This window comes from Electrophorus electricus, chromosome 23, assembly GCF_013358815.1.
Source record: "Electrophorus electricus isolate fEleEle1 chromosome 23, fEleEle1.pri, whole genome shotgun sequence".
Lineage (NCBI taxonomy): Eukaryota > Metazoa > Chordata > Actinopteri > Gymnotiformes > Gymnotidae > Electrophorus > Electrophorus electricus.
The window spans coordinates 4285688-4310453 of NC_049557.1; the positions used below are offsets into that span (position 1 = coordinate 4285688).

Sequence of the window (24766 nt, forward strand, 5' to 3'; positions counted from 1 at the left end):
TATGTACAGAGTTGCATGTGTTGGAGGCATGCACATTTTAATTTGATTCACTGTTTGAGGATTTTCTCAGTCTTGTGTCATATATGAGAAATATGACTGCTAAATTATTCTTTATAAAACAGTGAAAACTAGTGGTTTTAAATAAAATAACACCTCTGAGATGCAAAGCCCCAATACAAACCTTCCCCTCTCTCTCCACCCACCTCTCTAACCTCAGAAGATTTTGCCACCTCCTTTGAGGAGAAAGTTAACAGGATTTGTCAGTCTTTGTCATGCCTCCATTCCCTCTACCAATTCTCATCCTCCTGCTCTTAGCACTCTATCATGTTTCTCTCCTCTCTCTACAGATTAAGTCCTATACCTCCTGACATCCATAAATTCAACTACCTGCCCACGGAATCTCATAGACATTGCTTTAGTCAATCTCCCAGGAACTGCTCCGTGTCCTGGTTTACCTGACCTGTCTTTCTCCTCCATGTTGTTTGCTTCTGTCCAGTCTGTCTCCTTAGCCACATGCTTTTGCTTATATTTTGGTTTCTGTACTCCTTCCTGTCTCCACCCATTGGTCCTGCCCCTGATCTGTGACTAGATCTATCCCCTTCCCTGATTGATCATGTTCAGTTGTTCCATGTTTCACTGACTTGTATTTGTACTCACTGGTTTCCCCTTTGTAGCCAACCATCACCGTTCCTATTGCCTGTAATTTTCCTACTTATGGCTTGCTTTGTTCTACCCTGAGCATGGCATTTGAGTTTGCTTCCAATGTAAAGGAAGAATTTTTGTCTATGACAGAAACTGTAAACATTTAAAATTTGATTTTCTTTTAACCCCTGACCTCCATTTTCAAAATAGAGAAAACTCATCTCATTATCTTTCAGTAATTACCCCAAGAACAATCCTTAGAAGAGGAAGGCATGTGTGCTGCTGCAGCTGTTCTAGGAAATCAGGATCAGTGTCTGAAGTGGAGAAACGTTGAGAAGTGAAAGATAAAGTAGTGAGATTTATGAGCGATGGATCCAAGTTGCATAAAATTTATCTGTGGTCCTGTCTATGATGCCCTTTCAATTCTCCCAAACCTTATTCATTGGGTTGGTGAAGATATGGGCTGTAAACTATGTGCTGAAGATTGCTTTGTTAATAATTGAAGGCACATTTTATCAGGTTGCAAAGTTAGTCTGTCACAGGGACATTATATGTGGAGGCATAATCAGATGCTTAAATCTTTGGTATGTTTATTGGACAGTAGATGCATAGAGTTTAATTCTCTTCCAGGCAATAGTCAGAACAGCTCTATTAGGCTTGTAAAGGAATGGCAGAGTGTCAGTGGTAAGACACAACAATAGATGGAATTGGTAGCGGATGTAGGTAGGGAACTTCAGGTCCTATAGTATGTTGCAGTAACTATACTGAGGATGGATTAAGTGTCATATTTGAAGGGTGAGAAAATATCTTATTTCATTGAGTTTAAGATTCCATTTGGGTACGTAATTGAGGAAGCCTGTGAAAAAGAAGCAGATATATGCAGACTTGGTGGTTGATTTGAGGGAACGTTATTGTCATGCACATATTAGGTCAGTAGAGATAGGGACTAGAGGATTTGTAGCCAAGTCAACCACTTCAGTACTTGTTGAGATTGTTTTTAGAGGGTATTTGCTAAGAATAGCATTAGAAGAGTTACCAGAGGTAGATGAAAGGGCTAGTAAGTGGGTGTGGCTCAGAAGGTCACAGATTAGTTGAGGGAAGCATTACAGTGTTGCATATTTTATCTGTACCTGCTTTCAAGCGCCATTTTTGTTTTTAGAATTTTCTTTAGTAGAGTTGTTAAGGAGAATACAGATTGTAAACAGGTAGTGATGAGCTTATCAGTCATGTTACTCACCATGTCCGTCTAGAAACAGACAGCATGCACACGGAACTTTTCTCATTTTATTTGTTTTCTTGCTCCTCTCAGCCCATCTCCCCTGCCTGTGCACACACAATCCACCTATATCCTGGGCAAACAATCGCATCAGGCAGTGGGCTTTCTCCTATTCCACTCACTGCCTCCTGAACCGAGCTATGTCCCTCCTGTCCACCTCCATGCAGAGCCCAAAAGCCAACAACTCCTTCCCCATTCCTGCACAGTACCAGGTTCTAGCTGATGTCTGCAGTCCTGCTAAGACTACACAGTTTCCTCCCCACTGAAGCTTCGACTGGACCATCAACCTGAAAGAAGGAGCTGTGCCACCCCGGTGCAGGGTGCATGTGCTCTCCCAGGAGGAGGAGCAGCTCATAGAGCAATACATCACAGAGGTTCTGGCCCAGGGTTATATTCGCCCCCCAGCTCGCCTGCCTCAGGTAGCGTCTTCTTTGTTAAGAAGAAAGACGGTGGGTTGAGGCCATCCATATATTATAGAGGTCTAAACGCCTTTGGTAATTAAGTATCCATACCTGCCGTACACTGGGACCTGGACTGAGACACAAAGGCCACTAATCCCAATCCTCCCTGCCTGCCACACTGACTCAGAGTTTGCTAGATTTGAGATGTTATGGAGAATAAAGGTTCTCTTGAATTTTCCTCGCCTCTCACTCCCTCCTTGCTACCAATTTCACAGCTGTCACGCAGCCCGCTTAACCTGCGCTTTGAGCTATTACTGCTGCATTGTCAGCTTTTTGGCTCTTAAGTTCACTTGAGTTGAGATGTTATGGAGAATAAAGATTCTCTCGAATTTCACTCACCTCTTGCTCCCTCCTTGCTGCCAGTGTTACAGTTATTATCCCCAACATCAACAATTTTCAGTACTGTGAATCAATAAGTCCATCAAACTTTTAAATGTTTTTGTCATCATGTGAAAAACAGCAAAAACCTAACTACAGGAGATTATAATGTTAAGCAGGCCTGATCATGAAGAAGGACCCTCATATTAGTAGTTTCTGGCCAATGAACAAGTCCTTCAGCACCCTGGCTAGGACTCTGACCGACCTACGGCTGACACGGCCTTTGAGGACGCTGGCGCCTGACACAGCGTTTGAGGTTGGTGGGTGTGATTTTGCATATTTTGCAACTTTTGCTATGTTATGTATATTCAAAGCGAGTTAGTATCTTTATGTAGTAGGTCCTGTCTAAATGAAGAAGGTCTTAATGATTTACAGGGTGAGTGGATTCATCACCCCCCATTAGCAGAAATAAGGAATGTGCATAACATTCACAGAATCTCTCTCATTTGGGACTAGTGAGGCCAGCAGCAGAAATAATGACCAACTCAGCAACAGATCTGCTGGAATTGATCCTTCCTCACTGGAGTCATAGTCCAGCAACAGCAGCACTGGCCATGCTTCTGGTCCTTCAGAGCAGCGGTTTTTAGATATTTATACCTATACACATTAGTTTGGTCTTCTCCACTCTGATGCTCATTTCATCACCTTCCAATTACCCATCCTCTGGATGAAGCTTGACAAACTTGGCAAATGGTGGTTTCTACCGTGATTTTTAAATGCCTAAAATGTCCAGGATTTGGATTACCTTTCATGTTGACATTTACTTTCTAGAGTCATAATACACTACAGCTGTTCTTGCATTGCTTTGACCACCCTTTATATGTTCTGCCTTCTTGCATGCAACAATTAGTTAATTATGCACATGTCTACATGCAACCATTGGACAGACTCCTTCACAGATGCATATGGCCAGAGAGGATATGTTAAGTTTACCTTCTATATGATCTTTTGCATGACTCCTTAACAAAGTCTAAAAATTCCCAAACACACAGCTGCTGATGCTCTAAGGATTTTGCTTGTGTTTTTTTTCTGTGTATGCATGTGACAATAATTTGACATAAGTCTGACATAAACGGTTACACATACACTCTGATTAAATTACTTTTTAGGCTTTAAGCATTAAAAAAAGAAAAACAAATCTTACAGAATTATAGAGGTGAAATGGCCAGAGTTTGTTTGGAATTTTATGATTGCATGTGGATTGCATGACCACTTTGTTAAAATGGCATCATCTAAAACAGACAGATCTTCAGGAAAGTCTCTGGGTACATCAGAACTACTGAAACCTACCTACTTAAGTAGTGGATTTTTATGGCAACTGAGTTTCATATTGAAAATATTTTAAAATTTATAAATGTATAAGTTTTTTTAAATTAATTTTTAAAAATGTACATTATTTGAAGGTAAGATTATAATAAGATTATTAGATTATCTGGACATATATGCTCTAAAAGCAAAGTGGTTATATATATATATATATATATATATATAAGATAAAAAAGTACATGAAGAGCGCTGTAATTGTTAGCTTCTTATTTAACCTTTTTTAGCTAGTTAAGGCAGTAAAGCATGAACAAAAGACTTTTATTTTACTATTTAAATAAATAATTATCATTTATGCATTAAATAATCATTTATGCATTGGGATCACTTGCTGTTAAAATTTCCAATTAAAGCAACTTCATTATAATTAATAAAAATTGCATTAAAGATGGTTGAGTATTATTAGATGTTGTTATTTTATAAAAACCAATAATGCTCTTATCCAAAACTGATTTATTAAGTTATGGCTCAGATAACATCATGACATCAATATTACTGGTTATACTTATTGTATGACCATTAGGTTAATTTTAAAACAAACTGTCAATAATTTGCAGTTATTAATAGTCTCTTCACAAATATTATATATCATCTACTTATTTTAGAGCCAAAACAGGACAGATCTTTGTAAAGTATTGCAAGAACAAAAGCTGTTTGTAATCAGCTATTTTTATTTGATTTTTTTAAAATATTAGTAATAAATTCAATACACCACATGTAAACTAGCATTACTAAAAGGTAACCAGGCTTAAGCTTGTGTAATGATAAGCTAAGAAAAGGGGTGAACTTAAGTAGGAGTAGAAATCACAGTGCTGGGGTTTCTAGTACTGCTGCCGGATCTGCAAATGGTGCAAAATGCCATCTGCTCAAGGATCCTCCAGAGCACAATCACATTCCCATTAGGACTGAAAGTTACAAGAGTTCTGGCTCCAACGTAACTACCAGCCAGACATCAACAGGATCACAGTAGACAGAAAATATTCAGTGACAACTCAATATGTATCAGAGAAGATGAGTCCAGTAAGTCATCAGATTCCAGTCTTTGCAATATAAGAAAGCATTTTTTATAATATGCCAAGACAAAAATACAAGAATCTAACATTTGGATAAACTCTTGACTTGACACACTACAGCAGATGTCCAACACCAGACCTTGAATCCAATTTCTGGTCCTGGATTTTGTAATTGGTTTTTGTTAACTGTTGTTTGGCAAGGTTGTGGTCACATCTGACTCATAGGAAAAAGGAGGGTGGAAAATCTGTAGTTCCTGTGCCTGAAGGGCTATAATTTAAAATACCAATGTTATATGACATAACTACCTATAATTACACAATCCAGAACAGAATTTTTAGATTTGAGGTTATAGATCTGGACCTTTGCACTACAGGTCTAAAGATTCAGTCTAAAATGGTAAAGCTTACAATCAATATCCATTTCAGCACCAGCTACAGATTTTCAGGTATATTCAAAATTATTATGCAGGGCAAATTGTCAAGAGCTATTCTGAGGTTCACTTAATGGTGAATAGGGGCTTAAGTGAAGGCTTGCTTAGCAATTTGTTTAGCAGTAACTTAAAAGCTGCTACCGCCTGGGCCTACCTCATAACACTTGACCTGCCTCATAACAAAAGTGTACACTGTTACACTGACTATTACCCTAGGGAAATAGCTATATCACACTGTAAGCTTACAGAGAGTCCAGGTTAATTTAAATTGATATTGAAAACACTTGCAAACTTTTTGTCCAAACCCTGGTGGTCATTTTTACAGTTACATTAGGCTAAGATACATTAAAGCCAGGGCTAAACTAAAGCCTATATAATGGGACGTTAGGGTGTGGCACCATAATGAGAGGACTCTGGGGGAGGCGGGGGGCTGCATTAACACACTCAGTTTTCTGAAAATGTGATGAAACCTAAGTAAATGGTCTGAAAGCACATAGTGTCAAGTATGTTAAAGAACCATTGAAATCACCCTCAAAAGCAAGAGATCATCCAGTCCATCAGACTGAAACTTGTCTACCATGTGAATATACCAGTGCATAAACATGCTTTCTTTAAGGAAGAATTAAAAAAAATAGTTAAACTATTAAAACTGACAAGACATAGCACGCCATTTAAGGATGTACAATGCTACAGTATTGGTTTTAATTATGTCAGAATTTAATGTCCATTTGTGACAGAATATTATACCTTCTGTAATTATAAAATAAAATCTGAGAAATGTTTGTACAAGGTTTTGTATTGCTGTGTTGACTGTGGTGACATACTTCAGCCAGTATTATAAGTATTTGCACTTAAACCTGTCTGATTTTAATAACTTGTTAGTAAATTGGCATTACCGATTAATGTGATAATCATGTTAAAAGAGGCTCATCAACACATCAAAACATCCAAAAACATCACAACTTAAAATGACACATCACCACAGATTGAAGCTTTTCCCTAAACCAGGGATTCCCATGCCTGGTCTTGGGATCCGCTCCCTGACACCATTTCCCATTGTCCCTGCTCCAAGACATGGCAGGTGTGCATCGACCTCCTCAGTTCTGCTACAGGTCACAAGCCAAGCTCCCCTCACCAACACTTCAAGTTACAGCACACCAACCTGGTCTCCCCAAAGTAAGCTCAGAATCAAATGGTCTCAACAATTTGACTCAATTTTTACTTTTTTTTTTTTTTTTTTAGTTTATGTATATATTTTTGGACTAGTTCCGGTTGCAAAGGAAGATATGCCATACTATCATTCATGTTTAATGGTGACGGCCAATTTTTTTCCACATCAGAAGGCACAGTGAATTACAGAACATAGCATTGTATAAAATAGATTAATATAATTCTCACAGTGTTGCATTTTAGGTTATTTCACAAAGTAAACACATGTGTGTCTGTTGTAAAATTCTTACATGGGAACCATAATTTCTGACCTAAAGTAACCAAACGTGTTTAAAACTACATAGGATCACAAGTAATGAAATATTCATTCATTTGGATCCTAGGTAAACAAACTCAGAGCCAACCCTGTGGCACTTCTTGATTTCCCATTTAAAGGAACCATTGAACATGACAAATTGAACACTGGCTCCAACTGTCATGGCTGATTATACAGAAAGCAGATCTGGTCTTGGTCCAGATTTTTAGCTTGTGTTACAGCAGGTTAGCCATGTGATGCAGTAACATTTACATATGCAAATACTTTGAGCTTGCTTTGAGGAACCCAGAAAAGAAGAATACTACCAAGTAATCTAGTTCCTAAGAAAGAGTACTCATGTATCACCAGTTATCTAGAAATCTCTACTGACCACATGGAATATAGTTAGAATTTAAATACTGAGAACACTGTAAGTTACACATGAATGACTCCTATTCACATATACAGCATACAAAATGAGAAATTTACAATTGCTTATTGTTTTCTTAACATTATTAATTACATTTAAATTATGGCATCACTGCTCCCAAAAAGGATACAATTATGCTTGTCCGTCTGATAGACAAATGTTATATAGGTATATATACACACAGAAACAGAAATTCAATAAAATAAAAATAGCTACCCATCCTTCAATGATTCCTTAGTTTTTTTACCTAGCATCTAAAATGCACAGTACATTTAGCAAACACTGCTGAATACTTGAGCTGTTTTTATTGTGCTTCTCAAAACACTTGTGCTACACTCTAAAACAGCTATATACTGTAACATGGCATAGACTAGAATTTAAAAAGTGCCAAAACCAGACACAGACACAAACAAAAATGTTTTTTGTTTCTCTAACATCTGATTAGTCTTAAGACTTCAGTGTCAATGCTAGATGTCAATTGGTTAACTGAAAAAATAATATATTTTATTTAGCTTGACAATTACCTTCATTTGTAATTTTAATTGCCCACTTACAATCCAACAATGGACAGATGATGGTACTCCAACACAAACTTAATAAACTGTAATAAAATAAAATAAAATATAGCATTTCAATATATAAACTAAGACAACATCTTAAACAGTGTCAGATTGGTCCATATAATACTGTTGGGTTACTGTTATATTGGAATGGTTTCAGCAATTCCTTATTACCTGAATGAACTGAAAAGAAAACAAAAACAAAAAAACCCACACCTTTCTTCTTTTTGAAGAATACTTTTATAAAAGGATAATGCAGGAACGCACATGCTAAGCTACAGTAATTGCACATAATCACCACATTTCTGAGGCAGCAAGTAAGGACCCTAGCCTCGCCATCTCTAGACTGAACCCGTTAGCCCACTGCCACTGCAGTCAAAGGCAAAAGGAAAAACACAATCTATTGCAGGTAGTTTTAGTAAATCAGTTAAAAAATAAAGATGCATTTTTGAGTACGGGCCTACAAATGCCACGTGGCAAAGTCCAAGAAGACTAAGAGGAATCTATGCAGAAACAGTGAGAGCAGATGTTGCTGGCCAAAGTTAGCATTGCTAACCTTAGCAGTTGAATGCGGTTATATTATTATAAGAGTCATTTTGTGTTTATCTGAGTTAGCCTCCTAGAAAATAGCCTGAGGGCAAAGGTGTGGCAGAACAGAATCGCCTGGCAAAAATTAAAGACCTTGACGTTCCAGAATCACTACATTTTCTTTAATCCTTCTTTTGAATGGTCAAGAGGCTACGGGGAGGAGCATATCCATACTCAGAGATTGCCATCAGAGGGTGGTAGACACAGCTTGAACAGCCTGAAACAAACAAAAGACCAATAACTCTGAGCAGTGGTCTTGCAGTAATGCTAACTTCAACAGGTAGCTAGGAAACATTTGGTTAAAAGCGCATTTCCGATACCTTGGTGCATTGGGAGGCATCTGGTCCATTACTTTGAGGTTTTTGGCAGAGATCTCTACTCTGGTGCCCTAAAAAAAAAAAAAATCAGAGACATAACATCAGTCTGAAGTCATAGGGTAAGACTGGCACTCCACAAGTCAACCTGATGCCCACCAAAGAATTTGATTTCATATGGCACCGGTGTCACCCATGTCATGTAACAGTCTAGCGATGTGTAGCACCTCACCTGTTTGCGCATGATGTCCATGGTCTGCATGAAGCAGCGGGGCATGAGGCCATGGTTCCTGGCCAGAATCATGGCCTGCTCCAGAGAAACAGTCAGTGTGCACCTGTAGGAAACAAGCTCCAGGTTAAAAGGTGTCCGAACCAAGCGTTGGAGTTGGCCTACGAGCTGACGGGTAGCCAATAATTTCGGCCCCATGCACTCATGCCAGTCAATCACTACTGGGTGCCACTACGCTGGGTTGTTACCTCTGCATGCCAGTGGCGCAGATGGCAATGTGGCAGGCGCCCAGGCGACTGCAGAGCTCAGAGGAGATAAGCAACATGCTGACCCCGGACGGGTGGCCCGCAGCAGCTGGACGCGCATTCACGTATGTCTGCATGAGGCGGCACAGGTCATCCAGGGTGTTGAGGGGACGTAGGAGCTACGGAACAGCACAAGGGGGCATTGGATGAAAGGGTATTGTTTTTTTCTGGCTTTCTGTGTCAGACCACGATAAGGCATTAGGGATTATAGCCGAGTTTATCAAAACCTTGAGAGCTCAAGCTACAACTGCACCAAAAGAGCAGTGGGGACACTAGAAGGCATTCTTGGCACTACAAAGGAATTGACCTCCATATCGCACGCACGCTCCACATTGCTTACCTGATCTAATTTCATGGCAGTGGAATTTGATTCTGAGGGTAACTTCAGTTTCTCCAGATAGAATCCCCTGCAAGAATGAACATTCAAAAAGATATTGTAATGTCTTTACATTAGCACTCCGGACCAGACATAAAGAGCAGGGCTGAGGAATTATGTAGCAAAAAGATCAATAGGAAAGATTCTTTACAGAAAAAAGTGTCATTTTTAAGATCACCGTAAATCCTCAATATAAAGAATGCATGAAAAGAGCATTGTTGGCTAAAGTTTAGAATGGTATTTTGATTATTCCCTGGATATAGAGTTATGGTAACAGCAGTCCACTATTTACGTAGCTGTACCTGAGTTTGCGGTAATAGGATTTGACCTTCTCGAGTGATTCAGCGTTGATCCGCTGCTGAAACTCCTCCATCGCCAAGTCCTGAGAAGCCTCAGATCTCTCCAGAGCTAAGAGGAGGATGCAATACGTGCACGCACACACACACAGGCACAGTCTTTCTTTGAAACATTTAAACTAACTTGCAATGTGCACTAATAACCACTAGATGGAGACAACCATTCACAAAGAGAAAAGAGGTACTCCTTCACAAGAACAGTTAGAACTAAACAAGACACTTTAAGGCATGTGAAGAATTCAGGCGTGTGGGACTCCACCATTAGGTAGTGTGGCATGTTCTCACCTCTGGTGAAGAGGGCCGAGTGGAGCTTGAGGCTGCCACCGCTCTTTAGCCGTGCGGGAAGCTCGATGAAGTGGCAGTGGTCGAGGTAGAGCGTGACACGCAGGGCCTGGCGACTGCCCTCCACCTGATAGTGCACTGGTGTGTCTGGGGGTGGGAAGTGGGATTGGGAGTGTCAGTGGGGCCAAAACCAGAGAGGATGGAGGAGAAAAGAAGATGCATGGATAGCAGCAGACAAAGGGAGCAAATAATGAAACCCTATATTAATTCCATGTTTCATTATTTCTTTTCCAAACATATCCTATTCCAAACTATTCTCCTCCAAATACAACTGAGTCTAATTTTATAAGGAGCATTATTAGGTAAACAAGACTGGTAAAACATGCGGTGAATTAAAAATCCCAAAATGAATGCATTTTTTTCAAGACATGAGACAACAGGGATTAATCAAGCACCTTAACCTAGATCAGTGACTGGATTAGAATATGCCCCTTTTATCTAACCAAAACGGAAGCTTTTTGGACAAAACTGCTCTGTGGACTTTGCCAACCATATGGACATTCTTGAAAGGGACACCTGCAGGGTCTGTGTCTACAGATGAGTAGGTATGTGTTATAGAGGGGTATCCCTGAAGGGATGGGATTTTTACCATGACACTAAAGTGGAGTTCTAACACATCAGCCATACAGAAAGGAAAAACACACTGACCATAATTCTAACTATTTATTTGAACCTGGATACGCGGTTTCTGCCGTGCATCATTTTCAGATGGAAATGTCATACGGATTGCGTGCCTAAGAGTTACAGTGTTACATCACACTTTCCCAAAAGCATCCTTACACACTCAGACATTAGATCATAAGTAACCACAAATGGCAGCAAGCCCAATGTGGATCTAAATGAATCTCGCACAAACAGTGGGTATCTCGTGGGTGTGGCTCACTTGCGACAATGCAGTGGTCCTCCAGCGGTCGGAAGAGCACGGACACTTTCTCCAGGTCCTCCAGAGCTGCCTTCATATCTTCCAGCATGGTAAGCTCCTCCCTCTGTCAGACACAGCAAGATAGCCATCAGGAGGTGGCCGCTTCCCATCATAGCACTGGCCAGCCAAGAGCACCCCTTCCCTCAGCTGGGAAACTTGAGTTGGGCTATCTCTTACTCACTGCCCATCAGGCATATGTGGATCTTTAGATTGCTTCAAAGTAGCAATGTTTAGGAGTTACGGTAGCCACATCCAGTCCTGGAGGGCTGGAGTTAGCATGCCTGGGGCAGCTTCTGATGGGCTTAGCAATTAGTCATGGTGCTGAATCGGATGTGTTGGAGCAGAATGCAGTGCTATGGTTAGCACAGTGCTCTGGGCAGTATTCTGGCTCACCACATGTGGCGAGAGAGCTGACTGGTAGTTGAAGAGCACGCCAACGTTGGAGAGCTGCTCCAGCCATTTGCAGCTGACCTCCTTGCTGTCATCCTCGTACTCGCCGTTGTTGTTGAAGCGCAGGCTGAGAGCGCACACCAGCTGCTCAGCAAGCGTGCACAGCGCCCCCACCAAGGCCTGGCAGAAAACGACATCCCTCCGTAACTGCAGCTCCGTGTCTGAGACAGGGAGAGCGATCGGGAGGGAGGGACAGAGAGAGAGAGGGAGGGAGAGACTATACATTTTTTTTGCAACAGCTGGCTATGACAAAGAGAACTATGATAACAGTGTGCAGAAGATAGTAACAGGATAGATTAGCATCACTGTCAGACTGAGAGTGACCAGAAAGGGAGATTAAAAGGTCTATATTGACTCCTCTGGCTCACAGTGGGAATAAACTGTCCAGGACTTTACACAAATGATATCATCTATTTAAAAATGATTCAGAAACATTGCTATATTGTTCACCAATATAAACACTGAATACTTGGTGAAAACATCACCACTTTGGCTGTAAATTCAATACATCGTGTTAAAAACTAGTCACTGGTGTTGCATTCTCTGACTGAAGTGAATCCTGTATTAACAGACAGATCTTACTATATTTACAGACAGATCACACTGTATTAACAAGAAACCCTTGGCAGACCCATTGCCTTTATGAGGCCAAAAGTGTGCCAAATACTCTTGGAGCGAATGACACACTCATCAGCCATGCGAGCGCAAATCCACACACAGTGGTGTGATGCAGGGCAGGGAAGCGCAAGCAGGTTCTGGAGAGGCTCTGTGTCTGTGTGGTGTGTGAAGAACAGTGAGGATTGCGCACTGAGGATCAGATTCCCCCACTCTCTCTGAACAGCTTCCATATGGTCCTCACCACAGGCCCCAGGAGGCCAAACCCTCCCTGCCTGCCTCCCCCTTTACCCCCCCTCACTACTCTCCATTTCTTTCTCTGTCTCTCCATCGTACGCTCCCTCTCCCCCGCTCTTACTTTCAACCTCTTGAACTCTCACTCAGAAGCTCATACAAACATCCCCACCCTACCTCACGTTATCCCCCCCAACCACACACACAAATAGCGGTGGAATTCCAATGAAACATTCAGATACATTTTTACACCCTTAGATTCAATAGAGAATCACTCAGTAACCTCTCAGTAGATTTACACAGCTTTTTCACATGGCCAAAAAACAAACAGAAGAATGCAAGAACTATGTAACAGGTTACACACAAAAACATTGTGTGTGGATTTTGTAATGTCTAATAGCACAGAAAGCACCTACTGCGTCATAACTTCCTTCTTTAAGGGTTCACAAAATCAAGTTAAGCATTTAAAGTTAAGCCATGTATGAATCATGTAAATATTCACATATCATCCACTTACCTGTGCATTTCAGCAAGGCCAGCAGGAGCTGATTCCTCCCATCTGAAACACATTCGTTCAAAAATTCATAAATGCATCCACACACGGTGTGTAAATGGTAAACTGGGCGTTACACAGCAAGTCGGAATGAGCACATGGTTCCACACACACCTTCTACGAAGCGATGCAAGCTGTCCACCAGGTTTTTGATGGAGCTAGGCAGGTTCCAAGGGTCCTCCTGGATGTTCTTGTGCAGGACGTGTCGGCAACGTGCTGTCCAGTCATCGGTATGGCGAAATTCTGCTCCAAGGTAGGTGTGAGGCAGTCATAATGAGAGTTATTCAATATCTAATGAAAGAGCATGAAAAATGCATGTGTGTGTATACACGGTTTTATAAACACACTTGGCCAGAGGAATGAGGTTCTTGTCTTTGTGGTTATCAACAGGACCCACAGGAGTGTGTGTAGTTAGTGGTTGCACCCGTGAGTTCTTTGAGTCAAAACAAAAGGCTTTAATGTCTACTCAGCTACCTATCGTCACAGCCATTTTAATTATAAGCCCTCGCTAAAATTACAAACATACTTAGACCCACATGCATGCACGGACAAACACAAATGCACCACAGAAAAGGAATGTTGTCTTCCTAGACGGATAACAAGCAATGACTGACCACATGCACTCACGCCCTACAGACGTTTCCAAACATAGCATCCGCATTGGTGCCCCGTCCCTCCGTGCCCCCTTACGGGCTGTACCTGGCTGGCTGTGGTCGGGGTGGAAATGCTTGGTTTCCTCGCAGGCCTTGCTCATGACCTCCCCCTTCAGGAGACTGTTGATGGAGTCCACCTGAATACAGGAAAGACATACAGTGAGACACTCCTCGCCCTGCCCCCTGTCCTGCCCCCTGTCCTGCCGGGCCCTGTCTGTCCACAGCCAGCTGCTGCCCAGAGAAGGGCCCCTTCATGACAGCCGGTGGATGTACTGAATACGGGCGTGGGAGGTTGGAATTCTGGAAACCTCTGCAGGTGGTGGATAGATTCCGAGGGCAGAGGGGAAAGGTCAAAGGTTAATGTACAGAGGTCAGAGGAGGTGCGGGGGGAGGGGTTGTCTGAGGACACATGCTTTAAAGTGTGAAAGGAAGGGGGAACGAAAGGGAACAAGAAGGTGGAAAGAGAAAGCAATGGACAAACAGACAGAAAGGAGAAGCTAGAAAGTGTGAGGAGACAGTAGTTCTGATGGAACAAAAAGAAGCACTTGGATAATAAAAGACAGGAAAGAAAAGACTTCACTGGATCAAACAGGCACCATTGCTAAGAGGCATCAGGACACCTTCGAACTCTGAGTACAGCACCCACATAAATGTACCCACACACGCATGTACACACATGAGTATATTTTTGTGCTGTACATATTTTGGGATATGTTCCTATACATATCCAGGTACATTTATATATTCAAGCTTATTCGTGGCCAACACCATACGTACCTGATTAAACAGATGCTCCAGGCATCCATGGAGTTTGTCCTGCTTGTCTAGGGGAATCTGCATGTCACAGGGCAACTCGTCCCCTAAAGGGCAAGATGTGAACTCGTTATGACTTGAGCAGCAAGTCCCTTGCACTCCAAATTTATGGAAGGTGAGCGGGCACCTTACCTGAGCCCATCTCGTCACTCCCCAGATAGGAGCTGTTACTGCGCACACTCGTGTAGGACAGCACCGAGTCCCTGTTGCTGTTGCACTCACTGAAACGGCACGCACGCACACCCCGGTTTACACCTTCCCATTCATTCATTTGGAGCCAAGCTTCTGATGTTCTTCACTGACATAATTGAGGAACCAAATGAGTAATGTTCAAAATAAATAAATAAATCAATCATCTGTACTTGAACAACTACAGTCGGTCTGCCCAAAAAGCAAGCTCATCTAGAGTCAGGGAGCCCAAAGACAATGCACGCGACTGGAGGTTTTGTTTTTTCTCTTTTCTAGAGCCTGTATGAAAGGTCAGTGAACTCCCAGCCTGAAGGGCCAGAAGTACAGCATGCCACAAAGCTGGGGAGAGGCCGACGGACAGAGAAACAGTCCATCTGACAGTTAGAGAGCCAAAAGAAAGATAAAGACAAGGAAGAGGCGGAGGAGAAGAGAGAAAGAAACAAAAATGAGAATCATGTAGGTGGGGGATTTAGAAATTTGGCATCTTACCAATCTAATTCACCAGTATGAATGACTACATAAAAGAAAAAAGTTAATTTTCCATGTAAAGCCCCAAAAGCTGACATCAGTTCTCAGCAGTATGAGCAGACATCTGCTGTATAAACTCACCCACTCAAAATGTCCTGGGTTTTATATGGGGTGGTGCGACCTGCACCCTGTTGTGGTCAGTGTGTGCCCTGCTCAAAGTGACCACTCTGGGGGTGGGGGGCTGGGGAAAGCCCTGCCACACTGGGTGGGGTGACGGGCGCGGGGAAAGCTTTAACCACAGGGGAGAATTTGAGGGGACGAACTCTGTGAGAAAGACATTCTCACGTACCACTTCTGCTCTGAACACATCTGTTCCACAGGAGGAGCTGTAGCCTGTACAGAAGCACTGTTGGAGGTGGCAGCTTGCTTGAGGTTTTCGTCTCCTCACTCATCTGCGTTTTCAGTATTAAAAAAAAAAAATCTCATCTTGCACTTACTCACTACAGAACTTGCTTGGGTGAAATTCTAAACCAAAGCAAAACTAATCCCAGGAGGCAGAAGCATGAAGACCAAGCCATGTTATGTTGTCTGGGGGCTTCTCCTCTCCAAAGAACCAAGTTTGAAGCCTGAGAGCAACTTCCATCTCTGTTCAACACATCCGGCGAGCATAGCGGCAAGCCGTGTGTGCGTCTCACCTGTACGAGTCCCTGTAGCTCATTGTGTCGTGTCCAGAATCCTCCTGGTCGTCCTCGTTCACTTTGAAGCACACTCGCTTGCTCTGACTGGACTCCTCATGGCCGGGGGAGGGGGAAGAGGCAGGCCCCGTGTCAAAGGCTGGTGGCTCTGAGCTCTGAGGCTGGAAGGGCCCAGTGATGGAGGAGAGGAGCCTGGGAGCACCGATCATGAAGAAGAAATAAATGAAACAAAAAGGAAGTTAACGAATTTGTATATGGTAACATCGTCTGCAGCAACAACATGTAAATCCTCAGACACAAAACTGCATTGTAATCATAGGCCAAACTGAACTGAAGCACTTTCGGGGTCAGACTGAATAACATCTCCAGCTGTTGCTTCCTTGTTGTTTACTCATGCGAGCTAAAACCTGAAATCTCACATTCGATTAGCCACGTAGGACAGCATGTCCTCAGGTTCTCAAAATAAGGGAGGAAAACAAAACTAACGGCAGGGAGAGGCAGGGAAAGCATCCCCTCTCCTCTGCTCTGCTGTGCTCTCAAGTGTGTTATGGCTTCAGCCTCAGCTGAGCCTGCCCTGCCCATAAATATTTTTGGTTTTTCAGAAGAAGGCTTCCTGAAACAGGAAAGTTAAATAGAACAGAGACGTGGGAGGGGGTTCCCTATTTTGGTGAGTGGCGTGGTCACGTCCAGGCGTTAAACGGACATGCTGCTTTGACTTTAGCAGTGCGACTGGGTAGTGGGGTGCCAAGCTGCTGCGTGCCAACGTGATACGGTGCCGGTATGCTCACAGACAGAGATGCATAAACCCATCATCTTCACAAGTTATGCTGTGACTACATAGCCTATACTTTAAGCCAGTCAGTCTGGCTCAGACTGGGCCTGACCCTGAAGTAAATAAACATTTTAATGTCCAATTCCAATTCAAAGTGCTCATTTGTCTGAGGTAAGGCTTCATTTTGGCTTGAAGCCCATAAAAGTGAATGGCGCAGTAAACCGCATTTAAAGAAATGAACGCATTTGAAGTAGTGGAGTCATTACTGGTAAAACAGCACAGGAACTTACACGTCGATCTGGGCCACGTATTGCTTCATCTCCCGCACAGAGATGTCCAGCCGGTTGTACAGGTAGATGTAACTGTCTTGGCTCTCGGTGTCCTCCTCCTTGAGGAGGATACTCAGGCCTCCCTCTCGTTGGGTCCTGCCGTGCCCCTCATCCTCCTCCTTGTCCTCGGCCAGGCCACGGGTCCTCCAGGATGGGGCGGCCATACTGGTGACGCAGTGCACCGTGTGGGCCATGGGGTTCAGGTTGGCTGTGGACAGAAGGGTGGCGGGGTTGTGTTTGAGAAGGAATGTCAAGTGGAAGTCCGGTCGGTGTGGGTCGGCCTTGAACGAACGCCACCACAGCAAAGATTAAAAGGAAAGGTGGAAGGAAAACAGGAAAGAGGGAGCCTTTGGGGAAGGATCGTGGAGAGGAAGTGCTCGCCAAGTGTGGGAATGGGTGCCATTAGATGCAGAGGAAGATGGAGTGCAGGGCAGACTCAGATAAAAGCGGGAAAGCCCCAACGCCATAGCCATTCTTTTTCACTATACCAGTTGCTACACTTCTACTGTTTGAGTACAGTCTGCTATAGAAGCCAAGCCTGGGGGAGGGGCAGAGTGCAGCACCCCCTAGAGGCAGCTTGAGCAGCAGCAGGACAGGCACTAGCCCGATGGAACCCAGCCATGCCCCACGCCCACTGTACATGTGCTGCATGGGAAATCCCCCAAAAATAACTAATGTAAACACGAAATAAACAACTGCTAAGTTTCACTTTTTAATTTTTTTGAACAACAAATGAAATTTATGTATTTCTTTGTTAGAAGCGTAATAACTAGTACTACAATCCATGTTGCAACACACATCAATATTTAGCATAGTCATTATAGACTCTCAGAGAAGACATGCAAGTGGTATAACCCTTCTCAACCAGTTCCAACAGTCAAAATCATGAACACAAATCCTCCTCTTGAAGGCACAGGAAATGGGTTAGTGGAGTAGGTGGGGTGTGACGGGCTGACATCACTAAGCGCCTCTCATCACATCCTAATGGATCATAACAGAAGGCTGATGGAGTGGAGTACAGGCTGAGAGCTTTAGAGAGCCCAAGACTCACTCTGGGAGTAGTCGTCATTACAGGAGGGCATGAAATTTACGAGGCCCTCGTGGTTTGGCTTAATCATTATTTTATGACTTTTACCTATCATGAAAAGGAGATTTGTTTAATGGAATCCTTGCATGGGAATGTGATCTAGCTAATTGCTTTGAAGACCATAAAGCAAATCAAGTGTTTTTTTTCCCTCTTTTTTTGAATTTGGTGAAATAAGAAATATCCTACAGATGGAATTCAAGTTTGTGTCCCAGCCATGCCACATACGGTGTGAAAACCTTTTTACAGATGAGTATAAACTTTAAAGAGCCGATGATGAGGAACAAACAAAAATAAAAAAGAAATTCAGAACGGAGTACTGACCTTGGTCTGGGTCCAGGCCGAAGAAGGAGTTCTTGCGTCCGAAACGAATGCTGAAGGCACGGCCAGCGGATGTACTGCTCTTGGGGCAGGACACCTGCATCAGGTTCAGATGGCAGTTGGTGGGCACAAAGTCCATGCAGTCGAGCACCCGTGCAGCAGTGCTGGCCTGTTTAAACATGGGCGACGCCTTGTTCTGCAGCTCCTCTGCAAACTGAGAAAGGGTGAGGGAGGGAAAGATTAAGAGATCAGTCAGAGGAGGGGGAGAAAGAGAGGAGGGAGGTGAAGGACAAAGAGAGGGGGGGGGGCGCGTAATTGGTGCACCTGGCGATAGCTGCGGATGCGTCGATGTATCCTCTCCAGCTTGGTGTCACATATGTTCCTGAACTCAAACTGGGGCATGGACACTACGCGCTCGCTCTGTGCGATGAGCTGACTGCAACTCGTCACAAAATGGCCGTCATCTTTAGCGAAGGCCTGCAATATCTGAAAAACACCACACGATTTCCACGTTCCAAAATAGTCCATTCACACACTCCAGGTCCCTTCGAGCCGTATGATGGCATGCACTGGCTACCTTCGCTGTGAGACTGAAACAGCCCTTGGGCTCCACCATCTTCTCCAGCACGTGGTGTTTGATTCCAGCTGAGCTAACGTACTCGTACACCACGCCGTGCTCCAGGTGGACGTTGTCCACCATCAGGCTGATCAGTGGGACTTCTCTGGCCAGGGCCACTGGCTCTAGCACATCAGGGGAACCAGGGACAAGGAGACGGGTATCAAGGCTATGTATCGTGACCCCCTGCAGGCCAGGAGGAATGAGGGAGAGACTGCAGTGACATTAGAAGCTACTGAAGAGTACCATAAAAGGCAATTAGGAGAAGACACAAATATGCAACCTGCTAGCTGACCGCCTCTAGCGCATATTTACAGCTAGAAATGTTAGTGCTTTGTACTTAACCATTAAAAAGGTCTAAGAACACACACAACAACAACAACAACGTGTACAGCCGCAACCAGCACAGCACTAAACCCAGCGCAGTACCTGTTCCATTGGAGCAGCCATTTTCCTCTGCATTTGACCCATTGTGGGCCAGGCAAGCCTCCATGCCGTCATACACCCGATACACCCACTCACCGCAGGCCTGCACTCACCCACAGAACAGGGCGAGAGGGAGCAAAGAAAGGTGCAGTGATGACACTGACCAGTCTAAAGTGACAGCATAAAAAACCTAGCTTCTCTAATGTTCCTCCCACCAGGGGCACATGTGTGTGTGTGTGTGTGTGTGTGTGTGGGCAGTGTGTTCTCACCAGCTCCTCCTCCTCCTCTGGACGGTGGCTGCTGAAGTGTTCCAGCACCTCTTTATAGTTATTCTGACTCACACTGCTGCCATTCACTTTAAGCACACATTGACCAGGCTGCAAGCCTGCCGCTGCGGCCTCGGACCCTGCACAGACACACACGCACACATGCAAGGACGCATGCACACATGCAAAGACACACAGACATGGACAGACACGCGTGCGCACACGGGAGTTATTTTGATATAAGGCATCCCGCAAAATGTTAATATTAAGGATTAACAAGACACAGAGCAGCCTAAACATAAAAACCAGAGGCCATGAACCAGTCCCAACACCATCAACCAAAGTCCCAAAATACCTCCGCTAAGCCAAATATGTAACACTACATAAACTGTGCCTTCACTCCCTCAACAGCGAGGTCTCCTCCATCCCCTCTGCAAGCCACCGCTGGGTGGGGAAATGGAAGCCTTGTATCTCCCTATGCTTAGATTGGTGCTAGCTTCTTCTCCAACATCATAATTTATATGAGTGTTGGATCTTCTTGGGGCATATTAGTTTTGTGAAGAAAATCCTCTGGGTTGAACATCTGCCTTTTACTGGAATCTCAGAGAGCAGTTTATGGCCCACAGAAGCAGTAAGTGCAGCAAGTTAGGGCACTTTCCTTAATGAAACTTATCATAATACTATAAATTTCCACCTTTCCTGTGAAAGTCTATCTAATTCATTTGCAGCAATGCATCATGTGAATATTTTTGGTTAATGGGGATTCTAGAATCGGAGCTGACGCGAGAGATATTTTAAGGATCCAGATGTTTATCACATGAGCACAAGAGTATGCCATGAATCTTTTTCTTTTCATCTGAAAGCTTTTTTGTACGCACACACATCTGTCTGACAGGTTGTAGGGGGAGAATGCAATTATGCTCCTTATTTCACGAAAATGAAAATGCAGGGCCTTGTCTGACAGGAAAGCTGAGAATTTCATTACATTAATTCTCGGCTGAGTTTGCAGAATGAGTTGGCCGATGACCTTAGTCATGATGATCCCAACAACAAAGAATATGAAATGGCAGGAGACAAAAATGTAAAATAATAAATATAAATAAATAAATTATATATATATATAAAATAGAAATAAAATTTCTCATGTGTACACTGTACACTGTGACAGTCTGCCACAGGGAACAGGAGTTAGACCTCCCCCATTGGGCCGCCTGTTTCTTGGTGCTTCTGGAAGTCAACCAGCGAGCACTTACCTTTCTTCACGGCATGCACATATGGAGGGGCGGAGCCACGCAGTTTGAATGACAGGCCATCCTGGCAGTCCGGAATCTTCACGATCCTTTGTGGAACAAACAGACGTGATGAACAGGGGGAGGTCTACAGGGGGAGTTCACAGATTCTGAAGCATTTCCTTGTCCATGCAACTATTGTATGGAGTTTCAGCTAAACTCAAAAGCTCAAAGCCAGCAAAGGTTTTTTTGGGAATTTTGATGAACACTAAAATCTCCCTGAAAAATTACCTGTAAATGTACTTTTGAAAGAATTTGGAAAACATTTTGTTCAACAGCTAAGTGTTTCTGCAGTCCTTGATGTCAAAAGGCATTTGAGGACATCTTTTAAATACAAAAAAAACCCTGTGTACTTTCCATGGATTTTTCGCAATAAAAGAAATTTAGACTGAAGTGTGTGGCACCTACACATAACCCTAATAACAACCACATCACAGTGTGTGTGTGTGTGTGTGTGTGTCAGATTACAGCTACAAACAGGGCCTCACTCTTTGTTTTTGGTGGCGACCAGGAGCCTAAGAGTACGCCGTATGCAGAAGGACTGGTTGATCATGGTCTCCACTTCAGAGAAGGGCCTCAGGAACACCAGGTCTTCGTTAATAGAGTAGATCTTCCTTCCGACCTGCAGACCAGCCATCTACAAGCAGCAGGGAGAATGCAAATGCATGACGGAGGTCTGCTTCCAAGAGCCAGAGAACAGCAGCTTTTAACGCAAGCAGGAAAGGTGAGCTCAAACTAGTGTATGATCTTAACCAACTGCCTCGAGAGGACATTCTAAACCACCAGCATGTCACATAATACAAAGAAAATCAAATATTTGCCTGAACTCTGAATGTGTCACTACCTAGCACATCACTTGCCGCAGAAAGCCGCTTCCCCTTTTGATTCAGAGAACAATGTTACAATATGATCTCATAAGATCTGCCGATAAACACAAAAATGTCCATCAGTCTACATCTCTGTGCGCGCACACACACACACACACACACACACACACACACACACACACACACACACACACACACACACACACACACACACAAAATCAGGCCCTTAATCTTCACATCTCCCAGCAACTCAAAATAAGACTCTATGCCAGGTGTCAGTATGAAAGCACTAAAATAAGAGCCCTTTAAAAATGCTGTGCAAGAGAGCAATACTGGATAAAGCAGGTCTCTATACCCTCACACACAGACAGAGTCACTATTGCTTGTGGAAACAAATCCCTTCCTTCTGCACAGAAGTGTTTAGTATTCCTGGGCTGGACACACTCATTCCAATAGTCTTTTGAGCTTGTTTCTTTCCTCCTTTTATTGGTAAAGTTTGTTGGGGAGGTGGGGGTAGGAGGTGGACAGACAGCGTCCTTGTTACACTCAAGGATGGCGAGATAAGAGGGAGGGCACATGGAAGTTCCACGCTGATGGCACAATCACTGTTGGCTCTAGCATGTCAGGGAACTAAGGGCAGCAGCGCCCTGACGATAAATGAACCACACCACTCATTATGAAGTATTCAATAAGCAAAGTGAAAAGGAGAAGAGTGGGGAGTGAATGAGCAGAGAGTGAGGCATGAGGAGTGAATTAGATGAGAGGAGATTGTTGCGTTAATGAGCAGAGTAAGGAGTGAAGAGAGTGGATAATGATGGCTATGGAGAGAGAGGAAAAAAAAAAAAAGACAGCCAGAGTAATGATGAGGGATGCGTACAGAGAGAAAGGGAGCAGAGACGGAAAGAGACAGAAAGAGGAGCAAGCGAGGCGTCAGAGCTCTGAGGAGAATATGACGAGGCATGCCTAATCAACTCTCCATCGTGAGAGGGGAGCTGGGGAGGGAGAGAATTAAGAACGCGTGGCCCACGTTGAGGCAAGCGCCTGCACATCCGAGAGGCCCGTGACGTAGGTGCTAGGACACAAATAGACAGAATGAAGCCTTACTGCATTCTCCCTCTCATCATCGGAGATACACTTCCTGCATCACCGGGAGGCTCACCATAATAATAGTGTAAATGACCGTGGAGGTAGGAGTGGTAGTTGGGCACAAAATTTGAAGGCATTTTCACAGTATACACCATGATATTTAGCTAACAATTTGGAACAGTGCACCAGCGAAACAGTAAAGCCACATATGAATAACTGGATAAAATGCTACCCAGTATAATAAATGATTAATGTTTGGTTTGCCACTTGTTAATATAACCACTTTTTTCTAAATCTTAGTCCATTTTTTAATGATGAACTGATTACTGTTGTGGAAGTACTGACAGGTGTACTGTCGATACCCACAATGATAAGAAAAGCACATCATAACATATCGCACACCCTTTACTGGCAGAGATGCTAGCAGTACGCTAATGCCATTTGCAGGGGAGAAGATCAAGGCTGAGCTATTAGCTTTCTCAAATGGCTTCATCCCAGCGGCTGAAAAGCACCCGTATGGCCCAGCTGCACCGGCCTCGTACCAGCTGCTGTGACCAGATGTACAAGCAAATGTTTTATGAATTACAAATAAAATGCATTTAGCAATGAATAAAATACTAAAATTAATCAGTGGTTTTGAATCCTTGATGTTGCTATACACTGAGTCTACCCTACCAGATTATGCTCAAGTTCATCCAGAGCAGAGGCAGACAGCAAACGTATTATGATACTGTGAAGAATAAAGTTCCTCCACTCACCTCCGCGTAGGAGCCACTGGTCACACTCTTCACCACAATAGCCTTATTCTTCTCCTCAATCTCAAAGCCGTATTGGTCTTCCTCAGGATGGATCTGCAGGAGGTCAAAAACAATCAGGCATTATTGGTTGAATTCCACACTCCATATGAAACCTTCAATCTTTTTTCCCCCTGTCCTGTTTACTTGTGAGGACAATGTTTAAAAAAGGGTCAAAGTTTTTTAGATGACCGAAAGAGTGTCTTGTGGTTAATCATCTCCAGCTGCATTCTGTGTGAAGGAGATAAAAGCAAACTCTGCAAAGGTGATTACCAGAGGAGGAAGAGGACCAGAACGGAGACATCGATGGGGGTCTCAGATGGGGCCCATCAAGCCCTCTCATTCCCATTAAATCACAGCAGAACCAAACATCGCTTTCTCTGTGGGGGTCCGTCTGCGAAGGTGTGTGATAACATGGAACTCACCACTATGGACTTGGCGAGGATGTTCTCGATGAGCTTGAAGTCGTGCCGAAGCTGCTTGCTCTTGGCGCTGGTCCCCTCCATCTCTTCATCAGCATAGAAACGGAAGAACTGAGACTCATCCTTGAACTCGCTCTTCTCCAGCACTGTAGCCACAGTGTATATATGTGTGTGTGTGTGTGTGTGTGTATGTGAAGAAAAATAAATAAATAAAAAAGAAAAGAACAACCAAAAAAAGATCAGTAATAGGATAGCAACAACAATCATTCTTTATGCAATTAGTTGATTGTGTTCATTCATCATAATTCAAAATCTGTCAATGATCACGAGGTCCACCCACAGGCCTGATGACTGATTCTGTTTTCATCTGTCTCCTTTTTATCACCAGTCTTAAATAATAGGAGCTTTGGCATGTGTGGAAAACCAGCCATGTAACATTAACAAGGAAAGCAA

General features: G+C 43.4%; 1 protein-coding gene across 1 annotated transcript in view; it reads right to left on the reverse strand.

Moving 5' to 3' along the window:
• Positions 1-6219: 6219 nt before the first annotated feature.
• Positions 6220-24766, reverse strand: part of prex1 (phosphatidylinositol-3,4,5-trisphosphate-dependent Rac exchange factor 1) — a 51026-nt gene continuing 32479 nt past the window's right edge. Inside the window, exons 16-40 of the mRNA XM_027016006.2 lie at positions 24317-24459; positions 23856-23948; positions 21673-21821; positions 21149-21234; positions 19899-20035; positions 19633-19732; positions 19165-19328; positions 18912-19073; positions 18591-18801; positions 17144-17390; positions 16082-16273; positions 14862-14950; positions 14694-14776; positions 13963-14053; positions 13378-13506; positions 13228-13269; positions 11805-12022; positions 11373-11475; positions 10433-10576; positions 10094-10199; positions 9756-9822; positions 9359-9534; positions 9114-9216; positions 8888-8955; positions 6220-8784 (exon numbers count right to left, since the gene is read on the reverse strand). Of these exons, the coding sequence (XP_026871807.2) occupies positions 8742-8784; positions 8888-8955; positions 9114-9216; positions 9359-9534; positions 9756-9822; positions 10094-10199; positions 10433-10576; positions 11373-11475; positions 11805-12022; positions 13228-13269; positions 13378-13506; positions 13963-14053; positions 14694-14776; positions 14862-14950; positions 16082-16273; positions 17144-17390; positions 18591-18801; positions 18912-19073; positions 19165-19328; positions 19633-19732; positions 19899-20035; positions 21149-21234; positions 21673-21821; positions 23856-23948; positions 24317-24459 (3146 nt within the window). The 3' untranslated portion in view covers positions 6220-8741. The remainder of the gene's footprint in view (positions 8785-8887; positions 8956-9113; positions 9217-9358; positions 9535-9755; positions 9823-10093; positions 10200-10432; positions 10577-11372; positions 11476-11804; positions 12023-13227; positions 13270-13377; positions 13507-13962; positions 14054-14693; positions 14777-14861; positions 14951-16081; positions 16274-17143; positions 17391-18590; positions 18802-18911; positions 19074-19164; positions 19329-19632; positions 19733-19898; positions 20036-21148; positions 21235-21672; positions 21822-23855; positions 23949-24316; positions 24460-24766) is intronic.